The sequence below is a fragment of the Phaethon lepturus genome, unplaced genomic scaffold, assembly GCF_000687285.1.
Source record: "Phaethon lepturus isolate BGI_N335 unplaced genomic scaffold, ASM68728v1 scaffold6854, whole genome shotgun sequence".
NCBI classification, from domain to species: Eukaryota; Metazoa; Chordata; class Aves; order Phaethontiformes; family Phaethontidae; genus Phaethon; species Phaethon lepturus.
The window spans coordinates 9794-32966 of record NW_010536887.1 but is presented as its reverse complement, the minus strand read 5'-3'; the positions used below and the strand labels follow the sequence as shown (position 1 = coordinate 32966).

Here is a 23173-nt window from a genome sequence, read left to right as displayed (position 1 = left end):
CTGACTCTTCCAGAAATTTAACTATAATCCCCTTCTACAGTGAATCGTATGCTTTACCCACAGGGGAGCATAGCGTTGTCCTCTTCCCACAGGGTTCAGGTAGAGGTTTTCAGGTAGAGGAACATGCTACAGCCAAAAAGTTGTCTTGTATTCCTTTGATTTAGCCAAAAGACTCCTTCTGTACCATTAGGAGTGCCGTATTTTGCTACTGGCACAGCAATAGCCTAGGCCTTCTATTAAGGTTCCTGAGATAACCCACACCTGCCCATTGTTTTGGTAACCAGAGAGTAGGAATAGAAATACAAATTTTAAAAAATAAACAATAATAAAACATTTTCCTGGTACTGCTTACCCGCTAAGTACACCGAGAACCAAGTTAAGTACAAAAAATGACCCTATGATGATTAGTGTAACAAAATAGATCCAGGGCCAGTCCCTTCCTATGGCATCATTGACCTGGAAGAGTGGAATGATAATTAGTGAGACAAGCTCAGATTCTGAGCACTGCAAGGCTCCAGCCAAAGAGATCCCAAGTCACCAGCAGTAAGATTTTCAATAGCCAGTTTTCCGGAAATTTATGAGAGGTTGACATTAGCGATTTTGAATGCCCTGAGGTTGAATTTCTTTGTCAGAGAATAACACCTCTTTTGTTACCTGTATTGTTATTTGCAATGTTTGATCATTTTGTCAAAATATTTGAGATCTGATGTGAAGCTTCCTTGGATTCAGATTTTTAAACCCTCTGAAAGAATCCTGGTGACAGGGAAGAACCCTTATTATGGAGTCTTGCCCTGTAGCATTGGAAAAAGGACACCAAAACTGTCAGCTTACCCGCTCAACACACCAAGAACCAGATTTAGAACGAAAAAGGATCCAAAGATGACCAGACTGACAAAATACACCCATGGTAACTCATAGCCCATAGCGTCCTGCATCTGGAAAGACGAAGGAAAGTTAGAAGACAGAGAGGGAAAGCAGAAATGATTAGGCAAAGGAACAGATGGAAAGGTTTGTAAACAGAGACTGTGGTTGGTTTATACATAATCATAGCAAGTGTTCCTGAATATTCTTTCTGATGTGACCACTCCTTTGACTGCTTTTTCCCTCTAGCTGTTTCCTTACAGGCAGTGATTAATATAGGCTGAGATATAACCATGTGCCATACTGGCATTTCTTTGGATGCTTAAAGTTGTGGACTGGCACTTTCTGGAGTTTACTTACAACACCACAAGGGCCCATCAGATGACTTCTAAACTTCTAACTGCTGCACATACGTATGACTCTTTGCTGCCAGTGAAAATATCGCTAGTTTTTTCTAAGCATTGCCACCATGTGTTTTCGGATCACGTTTACTTCCCAAGGGTAGCACTGCTATACATACCTCTGAGAGAAGCATGTGGCAACTGTGGGCAAATACCGATCTTTCCCTGGCAATGCTCGAGTAACCTTCACAGTTTAGTACAGTGAGGGAGGTAGCTGTGTGCTTTTGAGGAAGGTCCTTTCAAGGCACACCATGTTCTGTTCTGGTCAAGTGTTTTCTAAAGCTTTCCCATAAACTTCCTTTCTCTCCTTCAAGAATGAATCTCTCCTTCAAAATGTGATTCCTACACAACTGAATACTCGGAGAATGTGAGATTATAAGCTGATTTCACACTATATATATATATATTTCACACTACTACAAGCATCTGCAAATGAAGCAGGCAAACTATTTATTGTTTTAGCACCAGAACTTGTATTATGTGTAGAGCAACTCTAGCACATAATAAAATATTGCATATGTTCTAAAAGAATCTAGTACAGAAACACTATTTTATCTTGAAGTGTCCTTCAAAGTTCAAAATTTTCGAAAATTTCTGGATACCTTGGTAGAATCTCACTTTCATGTTGGTATAAAAAAATATCAGAGTCCCTTCTTTATTCTTCATAAACACTTAGCTCCTGAGCCAGACATAGCATCGTTAAAGAAACAGATGGTCGTTAACATTGTCAGGAGCACTAAAATGATTTATGAATGTAAATTACAGACTTGAAAGTACCTAAAGGCATAAAACAACGTAGGTTCCTTTGTTTTCCATGCTTTTCAAAATTTTATCATATGTTGTCCTCTACCTTCCAGGAAAATGCTCTCTCCTTTGCAACCTAAGCATTTGTTGTGATCACAGAAGAAATATTCTTCCATACATGGACACTGAGACACACTTCAGGGGAGGTGATCTGACTCAAGACTCATAACAACTCAAGAAAGGAATTTCAAACCTTCAGTAAGACAAGGCAGGAGAGTAACACTAATATAATCAGTTCTTTGTGGATGGAAGTCCATTATCCATTTTTCTTTCAAAGCACAGTCACTAAAGTCCTTGTCTGGCAACAGTCCACAGTCAATGGGCAGATCCACGACTCTATCTCAGGGCTCCTTCAGCTGCAACTGAACTGAAGCAGACTCATTAAAAAATAACCTCAAAATCTGCCTCTGTGAAAACAGTTCATCAGCTCCTTCCTCACCGGATTAATACACGTGGTGGTCAGAAGAGAGTACCTGTACGTCTAACATTTCCTAAGCTTATTAGCCAGCTTCCCTTTTAATACTTCTGTAGAATTGTTCAGTTAGTTTATAAATAATGCTAATTACTCTTTATGTTTGCAAGCCACATTTCATCCCACATGACCAAAAAGTAGACACCTCTTGTGTAAAACACACCAGCGTTTTAAAGAGAACAAAACATCGTAGTATAAAAAGATGGAAGCAAATATTAACATGAAAACACAGTGGAGAAATCAAGCAGGCAAATGTAACTGCCCAAGCTGCAATTAAGTAAAGAAAGTGAGACTTAACATCCCCTCTCTTCTAGAAAGAACACCATTATCTATTTAGGCAACCCACACAAACAATGAGTATGAATGACTTTGAAAAACTGCCGTAAGAGTTTACCAGCACAGGCACAATGACAGCTCGACTTCCCTCTACTTATGAAAGATGGTGATAAAAAAGCCTCAACTGTATGGTATTTAACTCTTGACAGGCTTTTTTTGTCAGCTGGGAAAGTTAGCTGGAAAAGCAGAACTTCTCAAAGTTGTGGTACAAGTGAAACCTAAATAGCAAATGCCAGGGTGCCGGGTACAGAATTCAGGTGCATGTCAGGGTTGCTTTTTGTACTACTCTGGCATGAATAAATTTCCAGATGGTCAAAAGCTTCTGTCGTGGCCTGGTAAAGTATATAACTAGTGTACTCTGGCTATTCCCAATGCCTGCACAATTGCATAACGATTGTACCAGCTAGCATCAGCACAAATTAGTCTTGAAAAAATTAGACCTGCATTCTGGTACAGCAGAGCATTTGGGATTTCTCAGACTGAACATTTAGGAGGTCAGCTGTTCACCTCCTTTTTATTGCCCAGTCATGTACGTAACAGAGAAGCTGAGAGGCAGAGAGAGTGATAGCTTCTCAAGTGTCGAGAAACCATCAGTATTTGGCAGACAGCTGAGTCTGTCCCTCTGTTGCTGGAGTCCCGATGTTTGGTGTGCTCACGTCTCTCTTTAGTAGAAGGTGAGATTATTTCATACATCGTGGGACTGAGCCACAGGTGACAGGAATGTATGTTATATGTCGATATAACATTAGGTATTTGGTAAATTATGTTAACAGAAACCCTTTGATAAGGAGACGGTACACTGTGAGCTTACTATTTGCTCTTGAAAAAAATCTGCAGGATAAATGCTGAGATATAGGCTGCTTGGCAGAATTTGGGGGAAAAAAAAGAAATAGACTTACTCAAAACAGTAACAGCAATGTATCAACATTTAAGAAATTTTAAATTCTTGGCTAAGATTGTATCATTCCAAAAAATCTGGAAATGCTTCCTCCAAAATGGAAGTATCCTAGAAGTCTAGGATGGACTGTCCTCAAGTGAACAATGCTCCCATACAGTTATTAAAAATCTTGCACCTGTGTTTAAGTGAAACTGCTTCCTGAAAATTTATCATCATTCTGCAAATACATAGCTATTAATCACGTGCGTATGCATACCCATGTCCTGTTGACTGCAGCTAGAGGCTTTCACCGCACGCCTAGGTTAGCTAGTAGAGCTGATTTTTCCTAATTATGAAGTGGAGAAGCTGCAGAGGGTCATGACAAGATCAGGAGTGTTACCATTTGCACACTACTGAGTGCAAGAAATGAGGTCTGCAAAATATATTTTGTACTGTTGTCTACGGTACTTTAATGCATCATCTCTCAGAGACGTCAGAAATAAAGATCTTAGATTCTTTCTCCTGATTTGCTACATACTTTCTCTGGCACCGTGGGACATCATTTTGGCTCACTATGCTTCAGCTTTCCAATCTGCAAAGTGGGATACTACCTTGCCTCACTGTCAAAGAAAACACTCAGTGCCATGACAAAAAGAGGGTATTTCAGCATATTTGACGTCTGATGGACGTTGTGTACTGGGGAAGAGCTCTTCCTTTGCCAAGCATCCTTAACTGCTATTGTGACTATAGCATTTCAACATCCAGTTGAAGGCTTTTCTCTTAATGATACAGATAACCTCCTAAAAATAACACCAATATTTTTAATTCTGTAGTTTGCTGATCATAATTACAACCAGAAGTTTCAGTAGGAGACAAGGAATAAAAGTCTATCTATGTCTATAAGTAGACCTTTGTGTCTATGTCTTCTGGTTCTTCGGAAGACACAGGTGAAGAAATATTGGTAAGCCACAGGAGATAAGCATGCTTTACTTGTTTAGAGATTTTTTTTTCCTCGGGGATAATAGTCTGTCACATTTTCATAGAATCATAGAATAGTTTGGGTTGAAAGGGACCTTTAAAGGTCATCTAGGCCAAGCCACCTGCAATGAGCAGGGACATCTTCAACTAGATCAGGTTGCTCAGAGCCCCGTCCAACCTGACCTGGAATGTTTCCAGGGGTTGGGCATCTACCACCTCTCTGGGCAACCTCTTCCAGTGTTTCACCACCCTTTGTGTAAAAAAATTTCTTCCTTATATCTAGTCGAAATCTGCTCTCTTTCAGTTTAAAACCATTGCCCCTTGTCCTATCACTACAGGCCCTGCTAAAAAGTCTGTCCCCCTCTTTCTTATAAGCCTCCTTTAAGAACTGGAAGGCTGCAGTAAGGTCTCCCCAGAGCCTCCTCTTCTCCAGGCTGAACAACCCCAACTCTCTCAGCCTGTCCTCACAGGAGAGGTGTTCCATCCCTCTGATCATTTTTGCGGCCCTCCTCTGGACCCATTCCAACAGGCCCATGTTTTGCAAGTATCTCATTCACTACACAGGCAGCATAGTTCAAAGATAATGTTGAGGCATACTATCTATTAACATAATGGTTGAGCATCATCAAGCACATAGTGGAGGTCTTTCGGTCACATAATAGGAGGGGTAGACACATTTCACTATATTCTGCTTATTTTACAATTCACACCCACACCCTGACATCTTTGTGCCAAACATCTTTCAAAAATAACTGAAGGTTACAGGAAAAGTTTAATCCATCATAGAAAGGCAGCTGCCACTGGAAAGCAGCAAGCTGAAGAAAAAAATGAACTCGTCTTCTGCAGCTTAACAGAAAGTTAGCTAGTACACCAGGGCTAGGCTTCTACTTCTTGAACAAATTGCCAATTGATTTCTAATGACCACAGAATGTTATGATAGCCTTTTTAAAATACAAGTCAAGTTTTTCAAGCACTCTATAATGAAGTGTATAACCTTTCACAGAGTAACATTAATCAAGAGCAGCAGAGTACTCATAAATTTAAAGGGCAGTAAATTTGGAAAATTTGTGTAGCAACGCTGTGTTATGCAGCCTATCTGTGGAATTCACTGCCTCAGGAAATTATCTAGCCAAATGTAATGGTTATGGCCAGTAGCAAGATCTCTAGTTGAAACCAATCTTTCTCATAATGATATAAAATTGGAGAATATTGGGAGCAGGAGACAGCAGAAAGAAGAGGTAACACTTAAATGTTGCTGAATATATCTTCCTGCTTGAAGCCTTCAATTTGAAAAACATCTTCTTCAGGAAAAATACTTAAGCACCTTCATAACTTATAAGGATGTGTAGAAGTGATTTCCTCAGCTTACATCAAAGATCAAATGGCAGCCTGTTGGCAGGCATGGCTCAGGAGATACATGCAGGACCATGCGTGTACTAATGTGAGATTCAGATATTTATCATTGATCAATTACAAAGTAAAGAGGTTTGGATTAAAACACTAATTTTTCTTTTACACTCCCTCTTTCCTTCCCTTCCCATGAATATTTGGGTGAATGCACTTCATTCACACATATGCTCATGGAACTACAACTTTAAACTCTGCTTAAACAATACTAGAAACGTTTTTTATAGGGTGATGCACTATTTTGGACTGTGAGGGAAAAACATTTTCCCCAAAAATTTTTAATCAGAACTCAAGTAAAATACAAAAATAAACAGAGGATGGAACTTCACTCTTCACAGCTACGGCTGTGTTGACAATATTGAAGAAAAAAAAAAAATCTAATAGATAATCGGTAAATCCTACATCTCAGGCAAGGACTATGTGGCCTAGAAAGGAAAGTACTCCTACTCTTCTATTATTTCTTTGGCTTCCATTATATCTTTGCACTGCTTTCATGATAGTTAAAGCTTTGCTTTGTTTCTGAAACTTCACAACTGACTAAAATATTTTGCATTCATACAGTCAGGAAAAAACAAATGCCTCATAAAACCAATGTAACCTTTCAGATGTTAACTAAGGTGGTGTGAATTTTCCAGAAAGTGTCTGGATAAATTTGTCCAGTGAAGAAGAAAAACTCTAAAGATTAATTTTTCTACCTTTCCTCATGCTAGATATATTACACCAGCAGAAATAGCTGAGGAACAAAATATTCATCCCAAATGAGAAAAAGGATATTGCTGGCAGTTCCTAAGAACATCCAGCTAACGAGTGTAACTAGTGATAGCATGATTTTTGAGGCTGCTCTGCAAACAAAAAAGAAACTGTTAGCTCAATGAATCATTCTCTTCTGGTTAACTTCTCAACTGCAGAGCTGATGTGGGCTTAAGAACACCTTGGCTCTGCAGTACTTGCAGCCTTTGCCTTGAAAGCTCTTGCTAGTAGTCAGAGCAGGCAGAGGACTTGTGATGTGAAGGTTTGACTCCTTTCTTTCTCTCAACTTCTTTGCCTTAGAGATCTAAGATACCTGACAACTGTCTCGGTCATGGTCTTAAGCAACTGGTAGGTGGGTAATTGGACTGTGACTACTGAGACCATGACACAAATAAACCAACCCCTAAATATGCACAAATTTAGTATTGTTGGTTAGTTTTGGCAACAAGTCTTGCACATTGTCTTTTTCTCTGGTCCCTAAACAGTACATTGCTTACGTTATACTGTTTTTTAAATGTAATATTTGTGATAAATATATTAATTATGTATTTTGCAACTTACTGTAAGCCCCACCACTTAAGATATTGCTTTTAACAAGGAAATTACACATTGTTATTCCCAATTTCTAACTTCTTCACAAAACTATAAATGCTTAAAAGAAGCCCCAGAAAGATTTCAATGAGATGACACAGAACTAAAGGTACAGTAGAAAGGGACACAGTACTAAAATTGACTTTCTGTGTATGTTAGGCTCCATAAGCACTTTTTCTAACCTGCAGGGCAAAATATGGGGTTGCTTCTTTAGCACTGAAATCCTACACATCCTGAATCTGCTGATTTGTTTGATGTCAATAAAGACATGAAAAAAGCACATTTTTACTTGAGAAATTCCTGGCTGGTCTCCACATACATCTCAAGTAAGTCTATACACAGCATGTATCCATCTGACTTCACCGTTCACAGAAGGAGCAAGAAAAGGATCATATTTCCTATTACCCATCATATATCCTTAAAGCTGGATTTAGACTTAGTGCATTATTAACCTAAGGATGAAGATTCCAGTTGCAGATCCTTCAATATTTTAAATCTAATTAGTTGTCTTTGCCTGGCTGGTTTTTAATCCAGTACTCATGTATGTGCATAATTTAAGGCACATGAATAATTCCATTGAAGTCAATAGTCAATATTATTGTTACCAGCAGAAATGAATTGATATGCATAAGTGCTTTGCTTGAATGGAATGGGGCACAGGATTGGGAGAAATATACGATAAAGAGCTTCTTTTCTGAAATTGCCTGGGAAAAATTAGAAGTTTAATGTACATAGCGACTAAAAAAATGACAAAAAAAAATAAAGCATTTCTGCCTAGACATTCTAGTACCTTGTGAGAAGTATCATAATTTATCTTGTCAACCTGAAATACTCTTTCAGCCACCCTGAGTCTTTAAGACAGGTGATAAGGAATGGGAATTTAAGAGCTGGCTCAAGGCAAAAGGACAGAGTTAGGGGTAAAAAAAATACAAACCCCCAAACCTTGTAATAAGCAAAAATATAAAAACTAAAATAAACTAGACTTGCTTTTATGGACTTAGGAACAATGGAATAAAATTGCTTCTGAATAGCATAAAATATAAGCAAAGGACTCTGGATGCCTTTGCTCTTATTCTGGGTAGAATTTCTTTCTAAGCATCAATAGCCTAAGAGTCTTAAAGGGACGCCAAGCCACAGTTGCTCCTTATGACTGTTCTGAAATCCTCTGCATTCTCTAGCTGGCGCTATCAGATGGATGCAAAGGAGAGACTGGAGAATTCAACCCAGCTTCAGTCTGAACTGCTGACACTCAAAGGAGGGAGAAGTACTCGATCAGTTGCGCCTGTTAAAAATTAGTTGTTTTGACAATCGTATTTCTTCTATTTTGAAGTACTGAAGTAGAAGGCAAATTTTAAGCTCAGTTGTTCTCTCCATGCACTTACATTTAAGGCTCTTCTTACTGTGTTATCTCAATCATGGAATTCTACAAATTCTGTAGGCTCATTCTATATGTACATACAGATATCTATAACCTTTTTTTCAGAGTGTCTTCAGGAGAAAGGCAAGACAGAGCGGGATGAAGACACGTGCACAGGGATCATGAACCAGGGCAGAGAATGCTCCAGACATATTCTGGTCCATTCTGCTATATGGTCGCTGTAGGATAACAGCAAATAATGTAGGCAAGATTCATCATACGTGGGCAGTGGCAAGAGTAATAAGATTCCTATGTGTATGTTGGTTCCCCAGTTGTTCTGTATGCTCTGTAGTGATGGAAAGAGCAAATTAAAATTCCACTCTGAGCTAGAAATGCTGGCAATTTGTACAGAACTCTGCAGGAGCTCAATGGAGCCATTAACTGGAAAGGACTGCCTTGATGAGGACAACAGAAACATCAAGGGGAGAGATTAATTTGCAACAGAAAACCCTTGAGAAAGAATCAAAGAAACTGCAGCAATGGGAGATGAGTCCAGAAGAGAGAAGGGGAAGAAGGCAGACAGATCTGAGAAGATGGATTCTGCAGAGGTTTCTTCTTCATCCCTGCTAACAAAGACTATGCTGAATCTGCTGTAGATGTCCTCACCCAAGTACATCTGCTCTAATTCAGGTGAACCGTAATTCCTGGTGTACTTTAGGGAAACTTCGGGTATAGCTATAGCTCATTGCTATGTTGCCTGATCTCCCTGACAAGAGGATGAAGTCTCCAGAGCTGACCAAGCTTTCCACACAGCACTATAGAGAAGACAAGTGAAAGCAGTGCTGGGCTCAACCTCAGAGTTATGAGAGCACACACTCCTGCAAAAGATACACCTTGATTGTCTTGAACTTCTTGGGGAGACTGTGTAAAGACAGGAGTCCCACAGGAGTCCCGCAGAAGAGCCCTACCAGGCTGCTGCAACCTGTGCAAGAGCAAGGCTAGAGAGGAGATCTAGAAACACTGCCTTATAACCATGCCAGCTGCTTGATGGCAAAGTGAAAACAGGTAAAATAGCTGTTTGAGCTTCTCTGAAATTATACAATCACAGTGGAATGCTGTTTTGCTGTTATATGAACTCCCTTCAATGGAGAACACATGAAAGATGTGAAGCAAACTGTATTTGCTTTTTGTTGCATACAGTATGCGGGAAGTGCATTGCTACCAGTGGGATTTGCCAAGCTTATTTCTTTCTAACAGCACTGAGTCATATTTTCATCATTCATTAAATACTGGCTGCACCTTTTCAAGGACATGTAAACTTTCTCAGCTGGGAAAGACTGTATAAAGTCTGAGACACATACAAAAAAACCCAACTTTCAACCACCTAGCACTGGATTACTGATACTGTATGCTGACACTGAATCCTTCCCACTGTGTTTTTTAGCCCCAGTACATAACCACTGGACTCCACAACACTATTGCATTTTTTAGTAAAGTTCTACATTCATGTTTCGGCTGTTTTTGGTTTGGGTGCACACTATTTTTTGCAGTCAGCTGTTCTTGAACAGACTGAGCTGTTATGGGAGATATTAAGGTCTCTGTCTGAGAGTGGGAAGAGAATTAAAACTTGAATTCAAATACCAGCAGGTCAAATTGTCTGTGGCACACAATGATTGAGCTGAACTGTTTTTCCACTGCATGCTATTTGTGCTGAAAATGCTTACTGATCCCATACTTCTATGGCACGAAGTTTGTGCTTGCTGGAGACCATAGGGGGCAATACTGACTTGGGTGTGTTTATTACCGTCTTAATTAAATCTATAATTTTAGGTGGCCATCACACAAGTTTACTGTACAACTTCAACTGATGGCAAAGGCCACTGGCATTTGACTTCACACTTTTCATTTCAAAATAGAGGTAAAAAAGCTAGGCTCTCCCTTGACTTAAAGAAAACAGCGGTGTTACTGGGTTTTGTTCTCACAAAGCTGCAAAATTTATTAGCACTGGTAATGCTCCAAAGGGACATGGATTACCATGGCAAATCAACAATCTGAAAAGTGGATCTTGCTGACAAAATCTCAGCATATTAAATTTTATTAGTGCAAGTACCATTGGGAAATTCCTATAGTCAACTCTACTAGGGGAGGGAAAATAGAAATAATCAGGATGCTATCATTTACCCCTCCCCTCATTCCACCTGAACTCTTTGTGCTTTCTTGTGGGACTTCTCTATTTTTCTGTGAAAACTGGAAGGGGCTATGTATCTCTGCAGCATGTTTGGCAATACAGGGATTCTGACCTCCCACTGAAAACATTAGTTACACAGAGAGAATCCCTTACATCAGAGAAATTCTGAGCTCCAATAAACCTCCTGCTTTGCTACTTCACTCTCTTTCTCCAGGTTTAATATGTAAAAGAGAAAAAAAAATATATTTCAATTCAGTTTGGCATAGAACATGTTACCCAAAAGTGAAATACTGAAATTCATTTATTGCTAAGTGATAAACCAGCTCTCATTCTAGTGTGTGCTGGAACTGTTGCACTTTGAGGATGTAAATAATTCCCTCTAAACTATTCCCCCAAGAGCTGTTTGGTTTTTTTGCTTTTTTCCGATGGTGGCTCAGGTCACTCTGTGTCTGCATTGAGGCTGACTGTCATACAGACCTGCTAGGAAAGAACAGGCCATACACTGACCCAGGCAGAGCTCTTAAAGAGACTAGGCCCAGGCTGAGCAGCTCTTTAGGACTTTCCACAAACACAGGCTGGAGTCTAGTATGCCAAGCCCTTGCTCTTGATCGATTCTGCTTGTTGATATAGATAGCTGACAGACCATTTTCCCTACCTCTTCTCTTCTCAGCAGCTAACATCAGTAGTGTCATTATTTTTGCCTTCTTATTACGCTACTCTTCTTGGTTCCTGAACAGTAGATCTACTTCAAGGCGAATCATGTCATTGATCCATCTGCAGTGTTCTGCCGATGACAGGCAACAGCACCCATTAAGGCTCTCCATTCTCTCACGTGACCGATTACATGAGTGCGTTATCTTGTTGGGGGAATTTGCAATTTGCAGAACTGCCACGTAGTGACCCCCCAAAATTATTTGGACTCCTGTGGCTTAATCAGGATTTGAATTCAGGCCTCCAGAGATGGAAGTCACAGAGCTTTACGTGAGTTGCCTTGTTCCCACATAAGTGCGTATAGCTTTTTTTCCCTTTAAAAGGAAAGGGTTGATCTTTGAAAAAGTCATCCAAAAGCCCAAAAGCTATTTAGCCACAGGGCTGATAGTTCTTTCATTATAGCTACTGCAGCAGTTCCATCTCTTACTGCTGCTCAGTTACTTAAAAACCTTTCATCTTTTAAAGGTTTTGGAAATTCACTCCAAAAGAATAAAGTGCTGATTTCAAGCATGAAAATACCCCCTAGGATGGTGGGTTTCCAAATCTAAAGATTTAATTTCATCTTAGAATTCTGGGTTTTTCCTTCCTATCTCTGTTCAGTTTGTATTTACATTTGCATGGCTGATTATCCAGAAAGGATTGTCTGCCTGTTTTACTGTATTGCTGTTTTATAACTGCTTCTATTTATCTCAGTGCAGACTGATAGCAAATTCTACCGCAAGTATATCAGAAAAGCACTGATTGTTGCATGCATAGGAATACACAAGCACATACTGTTCTTAGATTTACATAGTCAATTAAGTCCTTAAAAATAAAGATAATTAAAAACAGTACTGTAAGCTGTAGATAATCACCACCTTCTTTACTAAGTGGAGCATGACTGTTGATTCTTTTTTTGCACTTGATCAGTATATTCCAGTTTTCTTTGTAGCCAGTTCCCAATCTATGATATTCCTAGAAATCCATTCTACATTTCAGATGATGAATCCTGCTTTCAGTTGTGAAACCACACCCAAAAGCCTCAAATAAAATGTACAATATCTAGAACTCATAGCACACAGCTAATAAGCTTTCATTTTACAGGCACACTAGCCACTCACAGATTAGAGGTTCACTGGAGAAACTACTATCAAAGAGCCTGAATGAGGTGCAACTTGCATTATCAGCAGACAAGACCACCCCTTCTCTTTTTCTTGTGGATCTTATCAACACCACCAAGTAGGCAAGATCAGCAAGATGTCCAGGACAGATTTCTTCTAGATATGCTTTAAAAATCCACAGTGTGGATGTTCTGTGGTAAATATTCCTCTGATTGAGTCCTAAAACCTTCATTTTCTACTTCTGGTCACTTTACATCTTTAGGGGTATGTGCCCAATATTGTTTTTTACAACTCCAATTTGGGTGCAGTTCAGAGGATTGGAGTTAGAAGGAGACAGCTCTAGAGGAATCCATGGGTGCATTTAAACTATACACTTATGACGGTATGACCACCTATCATACTGAGACCTCAAGTCCTGCTCAAGCAGAAATCTCACTGTAATCAATGAATAAGCCAATATTAGCGGACCAACTCTCTTTGCAGGCAGGAAAGACTTATTACTCACAGTAAGATTGGTGAGAGATTAGTTGTATTGCCCTTTGTCTTGAAAACAAGATGCCAAAACAAATTAAACACAAAATAAACATGAGTTTTGTAAAATGTCAGTTCTAGAGCTACCACCTGTGTTCTGACCTTGGGCATATTCCTCAGTCTTTTTGTTTTCCAGAGTCTAGATAATAAACGAAAGTCCGTTATTTGTGGATATGGGTCCAAACTTAACAACTCTGAAGGCAGTTGTTTCAGTAGGCAACAACCATCAGTTCTTGAAAAACTGGTAGTAGGGCCCAGGTAGTGCACCCACAGAGGCACTCAAAATCCTAAGTCATATAGAAGTGTCCCAATAGCTTAACTCCTAATTTTATAGCTCTGGGATAAAAGATTAAAGACAAGAAAGGTCTCTGTGGTGATTAGGCAGCAGCAATAAGGAAAAAGTCTAAGGAAGAACAAAAGAAGAAAGAATAGAGAAAGGGCAACAGAAAGACAGGGCTATTAGAGAGGTCCTTCCCACGCAGGAGCACTGGGCAGCACTAACACCTCCCCATAACCAACCCGAAGAAGCTTATTTTAATGGAGAGTTTCCTTCCATATAGAGGAATAGGGCTGAGAGGTCCAAAGCTGAGGTCTGAAGGGTCCATGAAAACTTCATTTCAAACAGTAAGTGTCTATTTTGTATTGAACAAATGTTCAGCAGCAGGGTTTTTTGGCAGGTGGCAACGAGCAAGTCACTGCTGTTACTCACTTTCAAGGTGGCAGTATGGGCAACTGTGACAGTCATATGTGCAGTTGTTCATGAGAAAAAGGAAAACAGATTTAGGTCAGAATTTATGCAAATTAGGTGTGGACACTGCTTTTTCATTGCATTAATGCTGCGGCCCTTCAGTGCTCTGAACTATGGTCCCTCTCCCCTTACCCACCACTGTTACAGCAGATGGAGGTGAAATAACCTCTGCAGTCACAGAGATGGGATGCTCATACTTGCATGCTTATTCTTTGTAAATTTTTCACATCCATGCAAAACCCTGCCAAAAAGATGATTAAAAAACCTCAACCCCACAACAATAAAAGCCCAACATTTTCTTGTAGGGGTGGGGGTGGATGGGGAATAAACACCATGGAAACACGTAGACAGCTATATTCTTAGAATCAGATCATTCTCTTGTGTGGAAAACCTTACTAATTCAAGCCAAAGTGCTGCAAGAATAAAGGGTTAGAAAGAAAAACACAGCTGGCAAAAATTGGGGGTTGCAGCTCTGCGTTTAATGGCAAATTTGTGGCAAAATCTCTGTATTCCTCACATCATCTTCCTCACTGGCTGCAATAGGCTGTGGGGGGATGAGAAAAGCTCACAAGATATGTCAATGCTGTCAGCAAAATAAATGATATCTGTTGTCCAGTTTGTTTCATTTGGATTTCACAATGGGAATTGTAAGGGTGACTGTGAGCTCCAGTTTCAAGCTCATTTAGTGACTCTTGGAAGTATGATTGCACAGATTCAGAGATGGAATTATCTCCCAGGACAGCCTGTTTAACCCACTGTATCTATATATGCTACTCTGTGTTGTCCTTGGGAGATGTGATACTGCTGAATGTTTCCAGCGATGCACTACATTGTGGTGGCTTTAAGCAGTTTTAGACTACTAAAACATTTTCTTGCCTAGGTGCCGGGCAAGCCTACCAAGGCTTGTTCAGTTAAATTTCAGGGAGTCAACTTATTATGTGACAGTTCAGGCATCTCTTGCAAGGACAGGTTAGTGCCCTGGATTTCATCCAGACCTGGCTTTAGTCCATGTAGAATAATACCACACTCTTTAGTTTACAGTTAGAGCCTGGAGGTAAACTGTCCCTGGAGGCACTGCACGTCATTTTCAGACACTCAACCAAGCATTCTGAAGCGTTGCCCAAACAACACGGGACAAAGCCAATACTCCAAAAACGATGGCAGGCTCAAGGCTGCTCATTATTAATCATCATCAAACAGATCAAGTACAATTACTTGATCTGAGAATTCAAGCTGTAATGGGCAAAGTGTACACAGAACATCCCAGGATCAGGTTCTCCACTACCCAGCAGTATGGATAGCCCAATGCAACAACGTATAGTTGCGCTTTGCACTTGCTCTGCGCTCTATTTCCCCTCCATCCCCTTAGATGCAGGGGAGCGGAGAGACCAGGCATGTAACACGGAGGTTGCAGTGGGCAGTTTTGCAATGCGGTGTCACAGGGCTCCAGCTGCAGGGAGCAGATTTCACACAAAGATGAAAGCCTTTCTAGAGACAGGGCACTGTCCGAATTGTATTTAACTCAGAAGAGAAGCTTCCCCTGAAGGACAGTAAGAAACTGATTAAAAATAATTAAAAAGAAGCCTCATTAGGGAAGGTTGGAAGAACTGAATCTACTCAGATTAGAAAAAGATTAAGGGAAGACAACAAATGCCTATAAATACTTAAACAGGATGTTACAAACTGCACAGGAATTAATTTTCCTCTTTAGTCAACAAGACAATAAGAAATGACAGACTGCAGCAGAGACAGATTACAAAATACCCAATGACTCAATCTGTAACATTTGGATTTGCATCTGCTGCTGGAAGTTTCCAAGACTGAGGGGTCTTCAGAAATGGGCCTCGGTGCCTGCACAAGGGAGCAAACTGCTAATGCTAGCTGATCACACATTAAGGAGAGTTTTGAGAATAATAAGCTCAATCTTTCTACAAGGCATATGAAAAATTATGATGTGACATATCATAAGAGGTGCCAGTCTACTCAAATGATTCTATGAACTGACTGTCTATGAGACAAAGCTACCTGGCAGTTATACTGGGATGAAGTAAACCTTGTAAGACTGCGGCAGTGTAGGAGATGTGCTCCTATAAACACGTACTGCTCCCTTCAACAAAGATCAGTTCTTCAGCGAAGACTCAACACGGTTGTTTTGCACGGATTTTGATCCTGTCCAATATAGTTTTTTTACATTAAAAATTTGGCTCCCTGGTAAATATATGCCACTGTAGCAGTGTCAAACTGTTTCCCCTAACGTTTTTCTTTCACATTTCAAAAGAAGCCAATCTACTCACAAATCTTATCTGCTGAGTGAGAGAGAAGATTGGAAAGAGTATTGGTCTTGTTGATGTCAAGTCCTCCTAGGGAATAAAAGTTTATTGCTTTCCTGTCTCTGATTATCTTTTTGTGAGGATGCGGATCACAGGCTGGGAAATAGTACTCCATGAGAGACAGGTTTCACTAACAGAGGTGAAAAGCTAGAGGAGGCATGAGGGGAAGCATGAAGAAGGAAGCAGGAAACTGAATGTAAAATTTGAAGAGCTACTAAGTGGATTAGGAGTCCAGGGCTTATGGAAGTGTCACACAGCTTTATAACTTTTATACATGCAGGTTTAAGCTTGCAAAGTGTGGCACAAGATAGACATAGGTTTCATGAAATTACTAGTATATTATTCAGGGCAACATGCTGAAATGTGCTAAGCTCCCTCCATTCCCACTGAGAGGAATACGGAGATCTAGGTACCTTTCAGAAGCTATTTTTCAGTAAATAGGAAGATATAATTGAAAAGCACTTATAGAAGAGTTAAAACCAAGAGAATTTCTCCATTGTCTAAACATTTCCAGCCAAGTAATTCAGCCTAGAGCTTTATCTGTTTTTCTGCTGAGTTTTAGGTCAGGCTCTTATTTTCAGATTTAAGGAGGGAACAAAGAAAACTCCCTACATCCACATATATGTCCTTGGAAGTCTAACACAACAGACACCAAGGCCCCAATTAGGCATCTGTAAACCCTCTTGTTGTACACATGACTGCATGTGGAAAATCTCAACAGCATGACCTGTTACAAAACAGAAGGTGAGATCCTGACCTTTTGAAATTAATTGGTATTTTGCCATTGACCTCAGCAGGACACAGGATTCAAGCCTTGGTATCTACCCTGAATTTCAGAGGAGCTAAAGACCTAACAGTCTGTTTCAACTTTGAATGCTCAGCACTTTTAATATTAAACCATTAGTTTATATCATTAAGTTTAAGGAAGGACCTCTCAAAATCATCACCTAAAATTTTGCGCTACAAAACTGTCTGATTCGCAGGCAACATTTTCTTACACCATTCTTTAATCTGTACTTTCCTTTCAGTGCAAAAGGGACAACCAACTCTCTATCTCAGGATGTAGTTGGAGAGAGGAGATCTTTAAGTCTGGATTTCTAATTTAATTAGCTGTGCAAATTTATTTCCTAATAAAGCAATTTTTAATTTCCATGACTTCACTGTAGATCCAGGAGATCTTTCAAAGTGTTATCTACTTGAGAAGCAAATAGCCTTCTATCTCTGCATTCCTGTGAAGATGCAGCCCCCAATGGATTGTCTACGACAAGTCCACTCTTCCTTGTCTGAAAAGGCAAAGGCCAGGGAGTAGAATTATATTTATATCCTACCCCACATACTAAAATTCTTCCTTCACTCTCAGAAATTGAAATGTTGCATCTTTTCTATTCTTTACTATCCAGAAGTACTCTTCCTTTTGATCTGCCTAGCTTAAGCTAGAATGCCCTTTTCATGGGCTATAAATCTTACTGTATAAACCACAATAGATATGGTTTGAAAAACCCACATATAAAACTACAGTGTGAATGTTTAGAGACTGTTTCTACATATAAATATTAAAGCCACAGTGCTTCTCATAGGTATGCCCTGTAGTAATTGCCCAGTCAACATCTGCCCCCAGCCTAGCACAGACCTCTCTGCAGAAGGAAATACGCATCGCATCTCAGATACCTTTTTACCATATGGCAAACACTGATCAGAGCTGACCTCTATCCACTTTGTCAATATAACACAGAGAGGCAAAAAGTCATATGGGACAACAGTACTCTTAGGATTGTTTACAGCAGCTTAACAGGGTATGTCTGTCAGCACAGGTGTTCAGGTATTTACTCAAACTTTGTCGTTCATGGCCTTTAAACATAGATGATATTTTATTTTCTTTATGAACTAAGGTTCCTATTCCTCAGTTACTGAAGTTTTATCTGCAGTGCTAACTCTTATCTTTTGTAGTCTTGTCTAGGAATAACTGGGAACGGATGATGACAAATATTTCTTTTGTTTCCAAAGCAAGCATTCTATAAAAGCCATAACCTAAAAGTCTAACTATATGGATGCCCCTAAAAATAATGACCATCAATCTATATTAATTTCAGGTCTCAGTTCTGCATCTAAAGAAAAAAGAACAGCTCAGGAAATCAGTGAAAAAAGCTAGCTGAATACCAAACAAAAGCCAACAGCTAAAATCCAGGTTGCTGCAGGGACGCCATAAAAAAAAAATCAGGCCATCTGCAGCAGTCATGGTAGAAAATCATTCAGAAGTGAGTATATGCTTTTGGCTTCTGTTATGAGATAACTGATAACTGAGTTCTGAATGATTCACATCCAGTCATACAAATGACGCATGGACCCAAAAGTGTGGGGATCGGCAGGGTCTCTCATAACACGTGTCTTTGGAGAAAATGATGATAACTTGTGGATAGGTTTCACAATACTAAATGGTATACACTGCCAAAGCTATTTTCATGTTTATTTCTGGTATCTTTCTCTCTCTTCTAATTCCCCTGAACTACCTATGAATCCTCTGAATCACACAAAGAGTGGAAGAATGTGAGCTAAATGTGATAAAAAGACAGGTATATTATAGATAGCCATAGTTGAGCAGTGGAGTACTTTTGCACAGTTCCTTTTCTGACTTAACTTCCATTCTTCTTTATTATTTTATTAATCTATACCCTCTTTTCAAGTAAAGGCAATTTTTGTGCTTTGAGACCTAGACTCCTCTTGTGGTTTGATCCCTGCCCTTTATCTCAGGCACTAGAAGGAAGCTAGAGTCACAATTCTAATTTAAATTTACGAGGATAAAGAGAGAACTACTAGCTGTTTCACACAGAGAATATCTATTGCAGATAAGCTGTATCTTCAAAGGGAAATCTTGTAAACTCTAACTCACTGGTGGGTAGAATGCAGCTGCAGGCTCATGTTTAAGAGAGAAGCTGATGTTGATTAACAGCGCAAGCTGCTTCAGTCCAGATTATCCTTTTGTGTGCTTTGAGTCTTCTTGAGTTAAATTCCATTGTGCACTGTAGCACGTTTTATTTACACTGGAAATCCTACCATCTTGGAGAACCAAGTGTTATAATATGCCAGTCTTCAAAGTTAGTCATAATTCAGATCAGCCTTATAGAGACAGGATTGACCTGTATGTGAATTAAATTCCTGGACCATAACATATTGCTGCAAAAGTTGATGGCAAGAGCTGAATCCAGAAACATGTTTATATCTGGTTTATAGGTGAAGGCTAAATCTGATTTCCACTCCTATAGTATAATTGTATTGTCACTGAATTTCCCAACACTAAGAATTACAAGGTAGAAACTAAAGCTATTGAAACTTCCAGAATTAGGGTAAAGCACAAGAGGAGACTGCCCAAAGAGTTGTGGTGAATGGAGTTAAACCCAGTTGGTGGCCGGTTACAAGCAGTGTGCCCCAGGGCTCAGTCTTGGGGCCAGTCTTGTTCAATATCTTTATCAATGCACGAGGGAATCGAGTGCACCCTCGGTAAGTTTTCAGATGACACTAAGTTGGGTGGGAGTGTTGACCTGCTGGAGGGAAGGAAGCCTCTGCAGAGGTATCTGGACAAGGTGGATCAATGGGCTGAGGCCAACTGTGTGAGGTTTAATAAGGCCAAGTACCAGGTCCTGCACTTCGGCCACAACAACCCCATGCAACGCTACAGGCTTAGGGAGGAGTGGCTGGAGACCGCCCGTCGGAAAAGGACCTGGGGGTGCTGATTGACAGCTGGCTGCACATGAGCCATCAGTGTGCTCTGGTGGCCAAGAAGGCCAACAGCATCCTGGCCTGTATCAGAAATAGTGTGGCCAGCAGGAGTAGGGAAGTGATTGTGCTCCAGAACTTGACACTGGTGAGGCCACACCTAGCATACTGTGTTCAGTTTTGGGCCCCTCGCTACAAGAAGGACACTCAGGTGCTGGAGCGTGCCTGAAGAAGGCCAACGAAGTTGTTGAAGGGTCAAGAGCACAAGTCTTATGAGGAGTGGCTGAGGGAAGTGGGGTTGTTTAGCCTGGAGAAGAGGAGGCTGAGAGGAGACCTTATTGCTCTCTACAACTACCTGAAAGGGGGTTGCAGCAAGATGGGTGTCAGTCTCTCCTCCCAAGTAACAAGCAATAAGACAAGAAGAAACAGCCTCAAGTTATGCCAGGGAAGATTTAGATAGGATATGAGAAAAATTTCTTCACTGAAGGGGTTGTCAAGCATTGGAACAGGTTGCCCAGGGAAGTAGTTGAATCATCATACCTGGAGGTATTTAAAAAACATGTAGATGTGGTGCTTAGGGACATGGTTTAGTCATGGACTTAGCAGTGATAGGTTAACAGTTGGACCTGATGATCTTAAAGGTCTTTTCCAACCTAAACAATTCTATAATTCTATGATTTAAAGATAATATCATGTTTTGGCTAAATGTGTAAACATGATTGATACCAATATCAGAGTTAGGAGAACTTGTTCTAATATTATAATGATAAAAGTCGTAATCTGGAGTAGTGTTGGCATGAAAAAGGATTTGTGAGGCCTTTCTTATAAAACCTACGAGCTGATCAGCGTAGTAGCTTTGTAACATTAATGCCATGGGTAGAGCACACAGTTATCTGTCACAAATACTTCTACATCAGTAATCTGGAGATATATGAGATATTTCACTCCTGCAGAGACGATCTTTACATGACATTCTGCTCAACAAAGGTACATTGCAAATCTTCAAACCAATAAACCATGTGCCATCTTTGAATATTAAAATATCAATGGAAAGTCAACATTTACATTTGATTTAACTGCACCAGACAAACCCTTCAATTTTACCCACTAATATTCTGAGTTAATTAAAGCTCCATGCTAGCAATCATGCCTTCACTATATATAACAAGAAAGAAAGCTAAAGCCCCAAAGTTTCAACATAGCTGGAGCACATGAGCAGGCCTTTCAGCTTATCATTTTCGGATACGTACCCAGTACAGTACATCTGTCCAGCCCTCCATCGTGATGCACTGAAACACTGTCAGCATGGCAAAAGCAAAATTGTCAAAGTTCGTAATGCCGTGCTTAGGTCCCTCCCAGCCTGCCTTGCACTCGGTGCCATTCTGACACTGCCGCCCATGCGCAGACTGGGGGGCACAGGGAGACGGATCATCTTCTGCAGGCGTATCTTAAAGGAGAGGAGGGAGAAAACAGAGATGAAGAGAGCTAATTGCTATTTGACACACTGATGAGTGAGTGAAGGATATCTGATTTTGACAAATACGTTTTGCAGTGAATTTGACAGCTTTCTCTAGGAATACAACAAGAAACTGTATTTATTTTAATGAGCAGAGGGATATTTTGTTGTGCTTCACATTCTTTGTGTAGAAATAATGGCCAAGCTGTCAAATTTTGCAGTCAAAACTGAAATGTCTTTCAACATGAGAGGGAACATTAGGTCAAGCCTATTACATTTCTTCAGGCTGCGTGTTATGACTGGTGTTTTCATACTGCAGTTACCTGGCGTCTGGGTTAATCCTGGAAGGGAACTGCAGCACTGAGTGGCACTCTGTTGAAGGAGGCTGAGCCCCTGCAGCAGACAGGTTTCAGTGCTCTGGAGATAGGTTGATAATGGTTCTGGACTACTGCTAAATTACAGCAGAGGGTCTCTGGAGCTCTGCTCTTTTGGAGTTTAGAAGCTGTGTGGCATTTTATCAATAGCCCAATGGCACTCAGAAGATCTATTGGTTGATTATCCACCCCTTATTCTGTACAGGTGTTTCCAAAGATCCGAGAACCCATACAAAAATCCTGCCTAGACGCTTTGGTATATGCAAAATGCTATAGAAAACACTTCTATAAACACAAAAATTCCTGCAATAGGATTTTTTAAATATATGGATTTCAGTGCCTATTGCTACATTTATAACAGATGCAGGTATGCATGTGTGTGGGAGACTGTAATTATGTTTCCCATCTTATATGGCAAAAAACTTCCTAAAGTTCTGATCACATTCTGATCATTAAAGCATGCCAGAAATAGCAAGATTAGAGTTAGATACTGTAATGTATAATAATTACAGACACTACAAAGATATATACATTTTGAAGATGTAAACCAGACTGATAATTCATCATAATCTTAGCATCATTTCCAGAAGATGAAATCCACCAATGTTATAAAAGCAGAAAATACAGAACTTCTGAAACAATTTCCTGCTGTACAACATTTTCTTGGTTACAAGCTGAACTGGGTCCTAGACATTGGCACCCACTACCACACGGGGAATCACTGCTGTTCAAGTTGCATAAATCAAACCAAAAAGAGCAGGTGGTTAGATGAGTGAGTGACAATACAATTGAAGTATTTTGAAATTTGAATATTTCTTTCTGTAAATAATTTAAAAGTTCTTTCCTGATGGATTTGTTGTGAAAAGATTCTTCCCATTAATATAATTTTGTTTTCATATTAGCTGCACTTCTAACCACAGTTACAGCCCATGATTAAAAAAAAAAAAGGTACTGGGCCTCAATTAGGTATTGCTTTACAATGATTGGTTTAAAATGAAGATGTATTTGTGTACAAGATTAATAATTAGATATAAGAGTTGTTCATTTCCATGATGCCATCTCATTTGCAGCTCAGTCTGCTAGTGGTGAATTCATCACTACTTTAAAGTTACTTGAGCCTCTGGGAGATTTGTTAAAGAAAGGCTGACTTGTAGCGCCACAGGTCCACATTAAAAAGCCCACTACTGTGT

At 39.9% G+C, this 23173-nt stretch overlaps 1 protein-coding gene across 1 annotated transcript in view; it reads right to left on the bottom strand.

The window, feature by feature from the left end:
• LOC104620166 (voltage-dependent L-type calcium channel subunit alpha-1C) overlaps window positions 1–23173 on the bottom strand; it is a gene marked incomplete at its 5' end in the record, with an annotated part of 120743 nt that overhangs the window by 97098 nt on the left and 472 nt on the right. Inside the window, 2 exons of the mRNA XM_010286297.1 lie at window positions 353–456; window positions 21404–21600. Of these exons, the coding sequence (XP_010284599.1) occupies window positions 353–456; window positions 21404–21600 (301 nt within the window). The remainder of the gene's footprint in view (window positions 1–352; window positions 457–21403; window positions 21601–23173) is intronic.